The sequence below is a fragment of the Micropterus salmoides genome, unplaced genomic scaffold (assembly GCF_014851395.1).
Source record: "Micropterus salmoides isolate LMB-PRFRI ecotype aquatic unplaced genomic scaffold, ASM1485139v1 Ms_hic_scaffold_7, whole genome shotgun sequence".
Taxonomy (NCBI): domain Eukaryota; kingdom Metazoa; phylum Chordata; class Actinopteri; order Centrarchiformes; family Centrarchidae; genus Micropterus; species Micropterus salmoides.
Genome location: NW_024044459.1, coordinates 36,514,071 through 36,529,568, shown reverse-complemented (window position 1 = coordinate 36,529,568; position 15,498 = coordinate 36,514,071). Strand labels below are relative to the sequence as shown.

General features: G+C 41.7%; 2 protein-coding genes across 2 annotated transcripts in view; both read right to left on the bottom strand.

Moving 5' to 3' along the window:
- LOC119891530 (scavenger receptor cysteine-rich type 1 protein M160-like) overlaps positions 1-15,498 on the bottom strand; it is a 667,824-nt gene that overhangs the window by 333,556 nt on the left and 318,770 nt on the right. The gene's annotated exons all lie outside the window — the stretch shown is intronic.
- On the bottom strand, positions 4,225-8,260 carry LOC119891538 (GTPase IMAP family member 8-like). The gene is made up of 2 exons (XM_038703257.1): positions 7,158-8,260; positions 4,225-7,036 (listed from the first exon to the last, which is right to left on the bottom strand). Exons 1-2 carry the CDS (start codon positions 8,215-8,217, stop codon positions 5,643-5,645), a joined length of 2,454 nt encoding a protein of 817 aa, XP_038559185.1. The 5' UTR covers positions 8,218-8,260; the 3' UTR covers positions 4,225-5,642.

Here is a 15,498-nt window from a genome sequence, read left to right as displayed (position 1 = left end):
TATATCCTACTCTCATTAGGCAAAAGCTACGGAGTATAGAAACAGCGTAAGAAGGAGTTTGAGACTTAAAGGAAGGTGTACTCCCCTAACTGCACCCACTGTTGTATTACGCAGGGCCGCCTCTTCCTCCTGTGAGTGGGTGTTGGACGATCTCGGCCTGGAGAATCACAAACCGCCAGAACGGACTGATCGTTCGCAAATGGACCAAGTACATCAGTGGGATTTTCACATGTGGAGTCAGCTTAAGTGTCTCATGACTACTTTTATCTGTGCGTTTAAATTGTTAAATAAATGAGGATTTATGATTAACTGTGTGCAGTGTGCTGATTGGTTTAGACAAAGGACAAAGAGAGAGCAGAGGAATTAACATCCTGACTCTTTGCTGGTGTTGCTGTTTGATATTTAAACACTTTACTTCTTTAAGTGGGACAGATGTTCAGTTTAACACAGACAGTAAATAAAATGAGTTAACAGTTATTATAAAGCCTTTATTAACACTTTAATTAATCTGAACAATGATGGTGTTCAGCTGTAATAAAAATATAAAAGGTCAGTTCAGGAAAAGTCTTTAAATTTGAACTGAAGTGGTTAAACTCACACATGGATCATTTTGCCCCTTAAAGCAGCAGGAGCCACATTTGATCTGGTCTGTGTGAAAATGGCAGCTGCTATAGAAATGACTGAGCCTGGCCAACATCAGTCATTCAGTCCTGAGGTGAAGCGTTACTGCAGGAACCTGAGGTTGGTTACTGAGAGCATCAGGCTGCAGATGGAGCTACAGATATAATGTGTTTCAACTGTTTCTACACACAGTTCACTGTTTAACTGGACAATATAATGTGTTGCAGGTGTTGAAATTGTTGTATCTGTTCATGTGTTGTAGTCTTGGATTTCTTTTTTGAACACTCAGGATACTTGGATACTCTGACAGTATCCATAGTAACAGCAGTATCCTCAGATCAAGGAGAAGAGAAATAAACAGAGAGATGAATAAAGATGTTTCAGAGAGAAGCCACTTCCTCCCACAGCGTCTCTGTGCAGGTAGAAACAAACCTGTGAGCTCTGTTCTGTTTCATCACTTCATCATCTAGTTTATTAGATTAACAACAGTCCACACTGAACTACAGGGAAACACTTTATTCATCTTTTAGAAGCACAAACAAAGAAAGCAAAGATTAAAGATTGATCTGAATTCTGTCTTAAGTTGATGTCATCAGTTATAAAGCATCCAGTCTTATCTGACATGGAACAAAACAAAGAAACATCAGAGCGTTCATCGTCTATAATGTCATAAATGATCTTCATGCTGTTTAATGTTTCATATTTGCTGTGATTTGATGATACAAATTTATTAAAGAATATTGAATATCTTGTTAATTGTATATAATACAGTGCATCTGGAAAGTATTTACAGCGCTTCACTTTTTCCACATTTTATTATGTTACAGCCTTATTCCAAAATGGATGAAATTGATTATTTTACTTTAACAATACCCCATAGTAACAGCGGGAAAGAAGTTTGTTTGAAATCTTTGCAACTTTATGCACATGTTCATAAGTATTCACAGCCTTTTCCATGACACTCAAAATTGAGCTTCCTGTTCTCACTGATCTTCCTTGAGATGTTTCTACAACCTGACTGGAGTCCACCTGTGGTAAATTCAGGTGATTGGACATGATTCGGAAAGGCACACACCTGTCTACATAAGGTCCCACAGTTAACAGTGCATGTCAGAACACAAACCAAGCCACGAAGTCAGACGAAGTGTCTGTAGACCTCCAAGACAGGATTGTTTCGAAGGAAAATGACCCTGTTCACACAGCCAAGATAACAAAGGAGTGGTTACAGGACAACTCTGTGAATGTCCTTGAGTGGCCCAGCCAGAGCCCAGACTTGAACCCGATTGAACATCTCTGTAGAGATCTGAGAATGGCTGTCCACAGAGGCTCCCCATCCAACATGATGGAGCTTGAGAGGTCCTGGAAAGAAGAATGGGAGAAACTGCCCAATAATAAGACTAACTAATAAGACCTGAGGCTGTAATTGGTGCCAAAGGTGCTTAAAACAAAGTACTGAGCAAAGGCTGCAAATACTTATGTTTGTGTGCTTTTTTTCGTTTATTTTCTTTTATATATTTGCAAAGACAAACTTCTTATAGGGTATTTTTTCTAGAACTTTGAGGAAAATAATGAATGTCATCCATTTTGGAATAAGGCTGTAACATAACAAAATCAAACTATATATTGAGGAATATGGTACCAAACTTTGTTGCAGGTAATGAGGATAGTTTAAATGTACACATTTAAAAATGTATGCATCTTCTTATATTGAGTGGAAGCCATTTAAATGTTATATTATACAGTTATTGTACAGCAATGAGTACTAAAGGAACATCCAAGAAAAAATCTACATTGATCATTGTATGCTATATTGAGGGGTAGAAGGGTAGTTTTAAATGAATTTTGATCAACACCATTGGCATACTCAAAAAATAGTAATATAAGTTTTGTGGCAAGTTTCTTTCAGACATTAAGTTTGTAGACACTGGTTCCAAAATAGCCGATCTGCAATCAGTTCCTCAACTATCTTTTGTTCACAACAATGAGAGGCCACACAGAGGCCTCACTGGGCCACACAGGGGCCGTCAAAGAGAGAATAAGTGGACCCAGCATCGAATCCTGGGGTACACCTCTTTGGACTCTCCACTTACTCCTTTGAAGGACAACAAATTGTTTTCTATTATGTAAATACAAACTCAGTCATAAAAATGCATTTTGAGCTAAACCAATAGGATTATTATATATTATATATTGGTCTTAAGATACTGTGATAACTGATTAAATATTAGTTTCTTGAATACATTAGCTATAGAACAGATAGTCGATATATAATTATTCGGATAAAAACTTTCACAATATTTGTAGAGGGAAATAATATATGAATATTTCCAGGTAGATTAAAGACATGATAAACAAGTCAACCAGTGGATACATGAGAATATGAGAGGCTAATTTATCAAGTCTGCACCACTGTTTGATATAATTTAGAACTTTAGTGGGTGTTATTTTCGTAAAGGAATAGGTACTGTGACAATGTGAACTGTTATTTAAACTTTCAGTAGGTTTCAGTGGTTTTGTCGATTTATCAACAAATAATAACAAAGTCTTTTTATTACGTGGGTTTTAGAATTTACTATGGCTAGTAGCTATCCGTACAAGCTCGTCCTCCTCAGTTATTTCTACTCCTCCTCCTGTGACCTCTGTCCTCTTCCTCTTAAATTACTGTAGGACGCTCATCTCTGTGTGACAATTTTGGCTCCTTTTAAACTGTTTATGAACACGTAACAGGTTTTTAAGGCCAAGGATGGTCACAGACAGGAGCAAACACATGGTCCAGGAGTTTGTCCCGGTCAGCCTGCTCTCCAGACAAAGCATGTGTCGGGGCCTCTGGGTCTTTAGAGAACTTTATTCCTGTATGCTTGAGAATGAAAGTACAGTACAACTAGATGAGCTCTCCAAAAGTAAAGAAATCAACTCAGCTGAGTCTTTGAATACAATAAATAAATAAATAAGCCATATCATCATCAGTCTTACCATAAACTGGTGCTTTGGACTGTTGGTGGCTTTGACTCTGTTTTGCTATTGCCCTCATCTATTGCCCTCATCTATTGCCCTCTTGCTGCCTGTCTCATGTTCACCATGTCAGAGCTAGTACTGGTGCTGCTGCTGTGGCGGTACTCAAAATATTTACTCAAGAAAAAGTACAATTACTCTATCTACTATTTATTTAAATATATATTTTGTCTGCTGTGCATCAGGTTATTTCTAGGGAATGCAATTTGCTTTGCTTGTTGATTATCTGTAATTTAGCCTTTTCTGTTTAAAACAATTATTTTCCTTTAAATCTCCATGAATGTGTCTCTTTTATTATGGACATAGCCTACCAAACCACTTGCTTTGAAATAACACAGGCAGCCCATAGAATCTGATAATTCCTTAAGCATCTATATAATCTTAGCAATGCAAAGAATTATTGTGGCAGTAACACGGAGCAGCTCGTTGTTGAAGCAGGTAAACCTACATTCAGAGGAAGCTGTGCGTCATGTGTAAAGCCCAACAGGACGCTTCTATCCACCCATATTTTCTCTCTCTCTCTCTCTCTGCGTCTCAAAAATGATTGTTTCCTGAATAAATAACATCTGGTAGCAGCTGAGTGAAAGCCAAGATCAGTTTCACCAGCAACATTCTGTTTATGGACGTCAGACTTCACTATAAAACAAATAGTAATCGATGTGAAAGAACAAAAGAAAGCGATGCTCTTTTCAACAACAGGATACTGTTAATATATCGGAATCAATCCAGTGATCATCTGACTTAGATGTTACAGCCCGAAGTCTACGTTTGCTTTGCAGAGACTAAATACGCTTTTAATGCGCCGTTAATGGAAAGTGGCTTGTTAAAGCACGGCAAGTTCCAACACGGCCACCAGTGCCATAGAGTGCGCTCACTAGATTTCAGTTGTATTAGTAGAACGATAAAGCCTTAAACAGAAAAGGTGTTTGCCTGATTTTCTAAATCTTTGACAAGCGCCCGACCCCAGGGCTCTTCTGCGTAACGGCGCACAGCCTGGATGACGGCTCATGACTTATTTTATTTATTTAGCAAATTTGCGTTAGGCTACTTGTGACAAGTTATGAGCCACCCTGCTGCTGGCGTCCTTAGTACTGTCTTCAAGTAGGCTGTAAGTAACAGCAGCACAAAAGAAAAGTCTGTAGCCGAATATTGAGGCGTTTTGCAGCACCTGCCTCTTTTTTTCTCCCTTAACTTTTCAGCACCACCTTTGTCTTCTGTTGCATGTTTTCTATAGGCCTACATCATTTTTATCCGTGTTTCAACCGTTTATTGAGCCTATGTCTGAGTGTGTGATCGATTGACCAGTCACTCATAGTAAACCGCCTCGGCTATGAGCCAACTCCGAAATCGCCGGAGAAAAGTGGGGGGTTGTGCCCACATCTTTACAGAGACCTGCGCCATCAACATCCACGATCAAACTCTTGGTGGGCGGTTCGTGTACCGAGCTGTCAGCGCAAGACGAGAGGAGACAGACTGTGTTTCACTGTGTTCTACATCGATGATGTTTGGTGCACAGTCAAGATGGACTCTACCATATTATCATCTGGTTGCTGCTGTTTACATTCACCCCACATGCAAATTCAAAAAATGCGCTGCAGAATGTTCTGGGTGTATATGTGTCCGTCTATATATGTATATAAATAACTGTATATATTGTGTTATAGCCTACTTAATTTGATATCGTACCATATTTTAATATAGGCTACACTTAATTATATCTTAATTTCTGTGTGTGTAACAAGTCTGAGATTTCTGCAGGAGGTTTTAGTTTCAGTACTGTTGCTATGGTTGCCTGTAGTTTAATATTATAGGCTGCTGATTTAGACAGACACCTGACAGCCAATGAGAAGTCTGTGGCCATGGTCTGCATCACAGTGTCGTACACTGCTAAATATTACAATGAGATCTCCGCTTCTTTAAAGTTTCCGTTATTGAAACAAATGAAAACAGAAAAAAGGAAGAACGTCTGAAACTGTTCTGTTGATGAGACGTTTACGTGAAACAGATCCTTAAAAAATGGGACACCATGATCTTGTGGCATATTCCAGTTGTTTGATCAGAGCTTCAAACTCCTTCTTGTGTTTCTCTTTGAATTCATTAAACTCTTCAGCTTTCTGTCTGGCCATCTCTTCATATATCTTTTTCAGATTCTCCATTTTCTCCTTATGTTTCTCCTCAATGTCTTCTTTCTCTTTTTCCTCTCTTTCTCTTCTGATTCTGTCCTCTTCCTTTCTTTTCTTTTCATCATTTTCTCTTTCCTGTTTGTATTCTTCTTGAAGCTTTCTAAGTCTTCTTTGTTCCTCCTGTCGTCTCTCTTCGTTTTCTTGACATCGTTTTTCCCACCATTCTTTTTGTGTTTTCTCCCAGTTCTCTCGTTCTTTTCTCATCTCTTCTCTGCTCTCCTTCAGCTTTCTGTAAATCATTTCCTTTGATTCTGATTCTGATCTTATATTTTGCTCCAAAGCTTCAAACTTTCGTTTCCACTCCTGTCGTTGAATTTCTTCCTGTTGTTTTCTCTTCCTGTCTTCTTCTTCTCTCATTTCCTGTTCTTTGTTTCTCTCCTCACGTTCCTTCTTTATCTTCTCCTCCTTTTCTTTAAGTTGTTTTTCTCTCAGTTTTCTCTCCTTTTCAGTTTCTGCTCTCTGTTCTTCCATTCTTCTTTTCATCTCTTCCATTTCCTCCTCATGTTTTCTTTGAAGCTCCTCCCTCTCTCTCTTCATCTCTTCTTCCTTCTCCTTCAGGATTCTCTCCATTTCTTTCTTTATAGCTGCCTCGGCCTCTTGCAGCATCTCATTGGTGTAGCAGCTGCCTCCATTTTCCTTCACCATGGTGTCAATCTTGGTTATCAGCTCACTGACTTGTGTGCGGTTTTCTTCATCATAGTTATCAAACACATGGTATCTTCCTCCACAGTCAGAGATCAGCTTCTTAAAGGAATCATCACATCTATTTTCAATGTATTCTTCAATGGTTCGCTTCTCACGCTTTAGTTTATCTCCTCCAGTTAAAAGAATGATGGTGAACTTTTCAGCATTCTTCCCAAAGGCTTTCTTGATGAGTTTTAATGTCTCCTTCTCCTCTTCTGTAAATCTCCCGATCTGTAACACCAACAGGAAGACATGTGGTCCTGGAGCCAGAAGACTGATGCATTTCACCATCTCCTCATAAACCTCTTCATGGGACAAAGTTGTGTCAAACAGACCAGGAGTGTCGACCACAACGACCGGACGACCGTCCACTTCACTCTGTGCTTTCTGACAAAGTTTGGTGACTGATGTTTGTCTTGATTCAGCTTTAAACTCGTCTCTTCCTAGAATGGTGTTTCCTGTAGAGCTCTTTCCACAGCCAGTCTTCCCTATCAGCACAATCCTGAGACTCTCTGGGCTCTGCTCCTCATCATCACCTGGGAAATAAGAAGACCTGGAGTTACTTTAAATATTCTCAGCAGCTACAGTGAAGGTTCAAGACTGTGATGATCAACATGGTTCAGGACACAGAAAAACATTTTAATTCAAAGTACTTACAAGTGATCTTGTTCTTCTTTATTATCCTCTCTAGTTGTATGACCTTTTCCATTTGTGCACGTGCAAATGTTACAGCTGTATAGCAGGATGGTTTATTTTCAGATTGTCTCATCTTTTCCACCATGTCCAGCAGCTCTGGGATCTGCTGCTTGTCCTTGATGTTGAGAACAACATATCTTCCTCCACAGCTCTGACGGAGCTCCTGGATGTCCTTGTTTTCCTTTACAAAGTTAACAACAGCTGGAGCTGCAGGATCTGACTCCACAGTCAACAGAATCATGGTGAAGTCATCGACTCGAGAGCCGAATGTGTTCTGGATGGTCTTTAACTCTCCCTTGTCTTCATCAGTGAGGGGACCCACAGGTAGGACCAGGATGAAGACATGGACGCCCTCAGGATCACAGAGGGAGATACACCTGAGTGATTCCTCCATCACTGCCTCCTGAGGTTTTCCATACAAGGCAGGCAGCTCCACCAGGGAAACCCAACGTCCACACACCTCTCCCTGATGTTTAACACACTCTGATGAGTTGGAGACTGAATGAAACTCTGTCTGACCTAAAATGGCCTTGGCTGCTGAAGTCTTAGCTGCTCCTCTCCTCCCACACAGAACCAGGTTTAAAGCTGGTTTGATGTGTTCAGACTTTGGTCTGATGGTCTCTTCAGTGAAGGTGAGGAAGGTTCCTCTGTTTTCATGCACAATGTTCTCAATCTTCTCCATCAGCTGTCCATGGTCTTCTTCTACCATCCTGTAGTGTCTTCCTCCACAGTCTTGAAGCAGCTGACTGACAGAGCTACTTGTTCCATCATGTGTGCTGATGACCATTGAGTGTTTAAAAGCATCTTGACCAAACAAACTCAGGATGAACTTCAGTGTTTGTCTGTTCTCCTCAGTGAAATCAGAAGGCTTCACTAACAGCAGCAGAACATTTGGTCCAGGATGACAAAGAGTCTCACAGCTCTTCACCTCTCTTCTCAGCTTCTCCACAGTCAGACTGAAGATGTCTGGAGTTTTCACTACTGTTAATGGTTTTCCTCTCCACTCTCCGTTGATTGTCATAAAGTGTGTGATTGGGGGAGTTTTTGGTCCCTGATGATGAAGTTTTGGAGTTTTTTCTGTTTGTCCTCACTTTTTCCCAGCAGCACAATCCTGAATCCAGATGCTGTAAAATGGAGAAAGATAAAAAATTATATAAAGTCAATCTGAGGCTGAAATCACTGCAATTGGCCGACGTGCGGAGATCTCTTCAGTCATTCCAGGGTTGGTCAATGTTCTGGGTTAGTGTCAACTTTGGTAACTTTTGGTGTTTCAACTGTTTCTCTTTGTCTGTAGATGTACTGTATACAGATAATCAATATAGTATATGTGACAATTCCTGAACATAATATTTAGGAGGCTCTATTGACAGAAATGCAATATAATATCCATTACTATATTTTCAGTGGTGAATAAAGACATTTCCTAATGTGAACTGTTATGTTTTATTACGTTAGAATGAACCATTTTTATCTATATACGCCTCTTTTCAGAGTGGGTGGAGGGGGGACAGGAGGATGGCCAAAGTCCAGGGCCAGAAGACAACAAAATAGAGTCCCTGGTCAGAAAGGAAGACGAAACGAGACGTGTCTGGAGGCCGGGCAGGGGGCCAAAGACTCTTTGAGTGTCATTCAGAATTTTCAGAAAGTAAATGCTCTCAATTCAACTCAAAATAAAGCATTTCTGCAAAAGTTCTTGCACTTTAATTTCGTAGGCAAAATCACTAAAGAGCGTGATTATGCGAGTAACTGTTGCTGTCATGACAATGGACCGTACTCACCACAGAAGTAATGTAGTAGTAGTGTTTTTTCTTGTCAGTGTTGTAAAATATGTAGTTGGATTTTAATTGCATGTGTGTCAATGCTTTGGCTTTGCTAAGTAGAGAGAAAAATGTGCCGGTATTCTGTCTATATACATGCAACCTATTGTCACCGTCCTGGCCCTTTAAGGACGGTGGTGGTGTGGGAAACAGGAAGAAAAACAAGTGTGTGTGATCTGCTAACGTGGCTGGGGAGAGTAAGTTAAAAACCGTTCAGCTAGTGGGTGAGACTGACAAAACAAGCTCTGGTGGAGTGCCGACGAGCCGTGTAATGTGTGAATTACTGCTGTAAAGGAGAAATAAAGTTCCTGCTGACGAACGCTGCAACGACGTCTTAATCATGTTAATGAGTGGCCCGGACTGCTAAAGCTAGTTACCAGCTGCGAGCCAGACTAAGTTAATCATTGAACGCCAGTCTGTTCTCAACGACGGTTCTGAGCAGAAAGCTGAGAAGGTAACACTGGGGGCTCGTCCGGGATATCAACTTTGCAAAGAAGAGGATAGGTGAAGACTCGTCATGGACGGAGGGAGAGAATGACGGCGCCCGGAGGTAACGTTAACGTTAAAGCTACGGCCGGAGCTAGGAGACTTGCGGAATTAACGAGCCCTAATACTAGCAACAACCCATTCTTGGTGGACATAAGAGGGACTGCTAGAGAGGATGTGGACTCAGTTAACCAAATGAACTTTGGACGTATTGATGAGGGAGACAGCGGTAACCCATTTGTGACCAGTATGGAGCTAACATTAGCCGCACGTGAAGCAGCGGCCCACACATTAGCCCTGCCACCGAGTGTAGCGTGGCCGCTCACACCACCGTCCTCAGTGTCGGCTAACCCTTTTCGAACACCAGCAGAGCGGCAATTCGCGGCGGACGGTGAGTTGAATGTAGGAGCTTCCTATAAAAAGGATTGTGATTGCTCCCGAAATGTAACATCCACCCCAGCTACACATTACGGGACTGGAATCGGCCTAAGCCAGGCTGCCGCTCTCATCGCCAGCAGCCCAATAGTTAACCATTTCATCCCTGTGAATTACAGTTACCATATGACAAACCCTGAATTACCCCCAGCCCATACAGCATATCATCAGCAGACTCTGTCACCTTGCACTCAGTGTATTCCCCTGTCTGTGAGGCATGGTCCTGCATCGCAAGCCCAGGGCCATGACCTCATTCTGCCCTGTGATGCACTGCTTCTACCGGGTAGACAGCCTGAATGTAGGAGGACCAGGCCTGCACTGCGGGGCTGTTCATCTCACGTAGTGCATCAAAGTGAAGCGGTAGACAGCAGTGATGAGGAACTTTGTGGGCAGAGAGAGTGGATTCCCACACAGTGACCAAGCCATTTTGATGGATCAGGCTCATGGAAAGACTTTCTCTACCACTTTGAAAGCTGTGCGAGAGCAAATCACTGGTCTGAGAAGACCAAGGCTGTTCAACTGAGATTCAGTCTCACCGGAGCAGCTGGCTCCATCATCCATAAAAACCCCAGATCTGATCGATGGAGCTACCAGAGGATGGTGGACAAAATTGAAGCAGCCTACAGACCATGCTCAGAGTGTGCAGCGGCCATAGGTATTGAACTGAGACAGAGGGTTAGGGGGCCAAGTGAAGCCTTGCACAGCCTGAGGAATGACATTTACGAGAAAGTTTCTACTGTGTATGCTGATCGTGCTGAGCTGGAACAGGATGCCATCAGTGTGGAGATTTTCACTAACGCTCTAGCCGATGCTGAGGTAGTCCAAAGATTGCTGGAGGAGCGACCACGCACCCTGGCTAGAGCTTATGAAATAGAACACAGGTATGAAACCACCAGGCGCGCCGCCAGGGCCATCACGCAACTGATGCAGCCAGGCGTGCGGAGGTCCTTTGAGCCGAGAGCCAGGGCAGCTACAGTGTTTGAAAGTACTCATGGACCTGCACATAGTGAGCTGGAGTGGGGGGGCGCGAGGCACACTGGCGCGCCAGAGCGGGGGCCGAGGCCTAAGCAACAATGTTGGCCCAAAAGGGACAAGTCTGCAAGAAAGAACGCAGGAGACATCATTTGCCATAACTGCTCTGGACTAGGTCATCTCCAGAAAAACTGCCACTCCCCCGCCAACCCAAACAGCAGGCCTACATTGTCAGCATGAGCCAGGCACCCGATCCAGCTACAGTGGTCACCTGTACCAAGAGCCAGGAGGATGAGATGTGTGTTCAGATATTAATACAAGGACTCGAACTCTGTGCTTTGCTAGATTCTGGTGCACGAAGGAACGTGCTGCCACTCTATCACTTCAACACTCTCCCCACTGAGTTCAGACCTCCAATACAGCCATCAGTTGCACAGATCTTGCAAGGCATCGGCCCTGGGGGCCTGGCCGTTCTGGGGGAGGTTGTTCTGCCAGTGCATATTGGGGGCCGAGTCACTGACGTGAACTTCATCATGGTTGATGCAGCCGGGAGCACCAAAGTCATCCTAGGGCACCCCTTCTTGTGACAGGCGAATGCTCTTTTGGACTATGGCCGCAGGGAGGTGACCCTTTTGGTGAGAAAGTGCCCCAATTTAACTCCGCCCGCCACCCGGAGGCACACCTTGTGAGAGTGGCCCGCGCTACAGTGTTGGAGTCCGGGTGCGAGTACGTGGTGCCTGGCACAGCTCGCCTTCGGCACGCTGCTAAAGGGGACATGATGCTGAGTCCAACAAAGAGTTTCATCGAGAGGCACTGTCTACTGGTTGCTCATGTTGTGGTGCAGACGCGGAAATCCGCCAACATTCCCATTAGGGTCTTTAATCCCGGAGCTGCACCTGTCACCTTGAGGAGAGGGGCTGTGGCCGGTGTTCTCCAGCCAGCAACGGTATTGGAGAAGGTGGAGCAACAGACACCAAGGGCCCCAGCAGCATCTGTGCCTATTAACACTGCCATTGCATCGATTACTAACACTGTCCCTGCTCCTGTACCTTTTCACCTGTAGACCCTGTTCGCTGACAGCTGCGCCACGCTGTGTGAGGCTGACCGTGGTAGATTGGCCAACCTGTTGCAGTCCTACAGCGATGTTTTCTCTGCGGGGCCCACTGATCTAGGCTGCACCAACCTTGTGCGTCACGATATCTTGACCACCCCAGGGCCCCCTGTGAAGCAACCTCCATGCAGGATGGCCAGGGATAAACAGACTGCAGCAGACCAGCAGGTGCAGCAAAGCCTGGAGGCTGGTGTCGCCCAGCCCAGCAACAGCAACTGGGCTGCTCCAATTGTAATGGTGAGGAAAAAGGATCGGAGCCCACGGCTATGTGTGGATTACAGAACCTTAAATGAACGGACTATTTTATTAAACCTTTATTTAACGAGGAAAATCCCATTGAGATTACTAATCTCTTTTTCAAGGGAGTCCTGGCCAAGACAGCGGCACAGATCACAACAATTCAGTACATTTCAGACAATTTCATAACAATTTCATAAGACTATTTAAAAACATTTACAAACCATAGATTTCATTTCCAAACCTTTGAGCAAGAGTTTAAATTGGCCTATTGAAACCAGTTCCTTTAATTTCCAGAATTTTTGTAAATTGTTCCATGTTGTGGGGGCAGAAAAGTGAAATGCCACCTTACCAGCTTCTGTGCGGACACTTGGTACAGACAGTAGCAGTGAGTCTTGTGAGCGTAAAGAATACAGTCCAGCCCCTTTTGGTTGAATATATTCACAAAGATATGAGGGGAGCAGACGCAGAATACCCTTATAAATAAACATATACCAATGACTGAGTCTACGATTTTCCAGTGCTGGCCAGCCCACACGTGTATAAAGTTCACAGTGGTGTGTGCGAGGCTTACAGTTTGTGATAAACCTCAATGCGGCATGGTAAACAGAGTCCAATAGTTTCAATACTTGGGTCGGGGCATTCATATAAATGAGGTCACCATAATCCAGAATGGGTGTAAATGTTGCAGCTACAAGTTTCTTTTTTGCATTGAAAGAAAAACATAGCCTATTTCTAAAATAAAAGCCAATTTTCAGTCTCAGTTTCCTAACCAAATGTTCAACATGTCCTTTAAAACTAAGACTGTCATCAATTAAAATACCTAGATATTTAAAAGATTTAACTCTTTCGATTTCTGCCCCTTGAAGAGTGACAATTGGAGGACTTATGTGCAGATTGCTCTTTGCTTTTGAGAATAACATCAACTTGCTCTTATTTGCATTTAAAGTAAGATCCAGTTGTAGAAACATATTCTGAACTTTGTTAAAAGCGTTTTGTAAGGTAGAGACACAGGCACTAAGAGTTTTTGCAAGGCTATAGATAACCATATCATCAGCATAAAAATGGTAATTGGTGTCCACAAGATCCTGGCCAACATTGTTCACATAGATAGTAAATAAAAGTGGCCCCAAAACAGAGCCTTGGGGCACTCCTTTAGTTAAGGAAAGAATATTAGAACAATTATTATCTGATTTAACACATTGGGACCTGTCAGTAAGATAATTACAGATCCATCCAACTGCCTTTTTAGATAATCCAATATTGATCAGTCTCTCTTTGAGTAAACTGTGGTTTACAGAGTCAAAGGCTTTTGACAAATCAATGAAAAGCACTGCACAATGTTGCTTATTGTCAAGAGCTGTTGAGATATCGTTGATCACCTTCAATGTTGCTGTTATGGTACTATGACCTTTCCTAAAGCCTGACTGGAATTTGCATAAAATGTTGTTGGAATACAAAAATTCTTTCAACTGTTCATTTATTAAAGATTCCAAAATTTTTGATAAGATACAAAGTTTTGAAATTGGCCTGTAGTTATTAACAATTTTTGGATCACCACCTTTGAATAATGGTGTGACAAAAGCTGATTTCCAGATTTTGGGAATTTGCATAGTGGTCAAACTTAAGTTAAAAATATCAGTCAAAGGTTTTGCTATTAAATCAGCTGCAATTTTTAGAAAATACAGATCAATTAAGTCAGGTCCTTGTGGTTTACGTGCATCCAATGATTGTAGTGCTTTGCGGACTTGACACAAAGTAAAAGGCTGGAAACTAAATGTTGATGCATCAGAGGGTTGTTCCGGAACAGTCCCAGTGTTGCTTGAATTTATGGAGGGTGTAGATGAAATAAAATGTTGGTTGAAACAATTTACCATTTCAACTTTATCATAAATATTTGATGAGTTATGGACAATATATTTTGGCAAGACCTGTGAGTTATTTTCTGCAGAGAGAGATTTTATTGTTTTCCAAAATCTTTTAGGGTCATTTAGACTATCAGTTGTAGTTGACAAGTAGAATTTAGACTTGGCATTTTCAATTTGGGAGGAACTTTTATTTCTTAATTTTCTGAAATGATCCCAATCGCATTTTAAACCAGTTATTCTTGCTTTCGTCCATGCTAAGTTCCTCTCATGTAAAGCATTCGCCAAATCTGGTGTAAACCAAGGATTATCTCTACCTTTAATTCTAAATTTCTTAAAAGGAGCGTGCTTATTAACAATAGCCATGAAACACTCATAGAAAAATGACTAGGCTGTTTCTACATCTGGAATAAGGTTAATTCTGTTCCATTGGCACTTAGAAAGGTCATGGTAAAATGCCTGTTCATTGAAATGTTTTAAATCTCTTTTTATAATGACTCGTGGTTTTCTTTTACTCATTTTGGTATTTCTAACAGTGGCCACAATACAGTGGTCACTGAGATCATTACAAAACACCCCGGTTGAACAGTATTTATGTGGGGCATTTGTTAAGATCAGATCAATCAATGTTTGAAAGACACTTATTATTTGGATGAGTAGGGGATACAATTAATTGTGTTAGATTTAATTGATCACATACAATTTTGAAATCATCAGAATTTGGGCTAAGCCAGTCCCAGTTTAAATCTGCAATTAGTATAGTTTCATCTGAATCGAGCATAAATAGAAAATCCTTTAGTAATTGGAGTGTGTTAGAGGTGGCTGAAGGAGGCCTATAACATCCCACAACATTTACATGTAAACCCTTAGCAATTTCAACCTTTAGCATTAAAAGTTCAAATTGTTTACAGAGAGATTCAGCTTCTAATAAATCTACATGGAGAGATGTGTTTACATAAATGGCAATTCCCCCACCTTTAGCTAGTCTATCAACACGATAGATTTGAAAGCCATCTATGCAAACATCATTGTCAGATATAGATTTGTTTAGCCATGTTTCAGAAATAACAACTATATCTGCTCCTGTTGACCTTACCCAGATTCGAACTTGGTCAATTTTAGGTAGAAGACTGCGAACATTAAGATGAATTATTTTAAGGCCAGGTAAGAACTTAAAGTCAGATGGGGTTTGAACCTCTGGGCCAGGGTTTGGTTGTATATTTCCAGATAGTAAGAGTAACAGAATAATTAGTCGTCTTTGGTATCCAGAACGTTTGGGAATTGTGTTTTTAGACACAATCTCAATTGAAAGTAACATAATAGAGGTTTCATTAAGTGAAAAATAATCATACAAAATTAGGAAACTAAGGAGTTGTTTT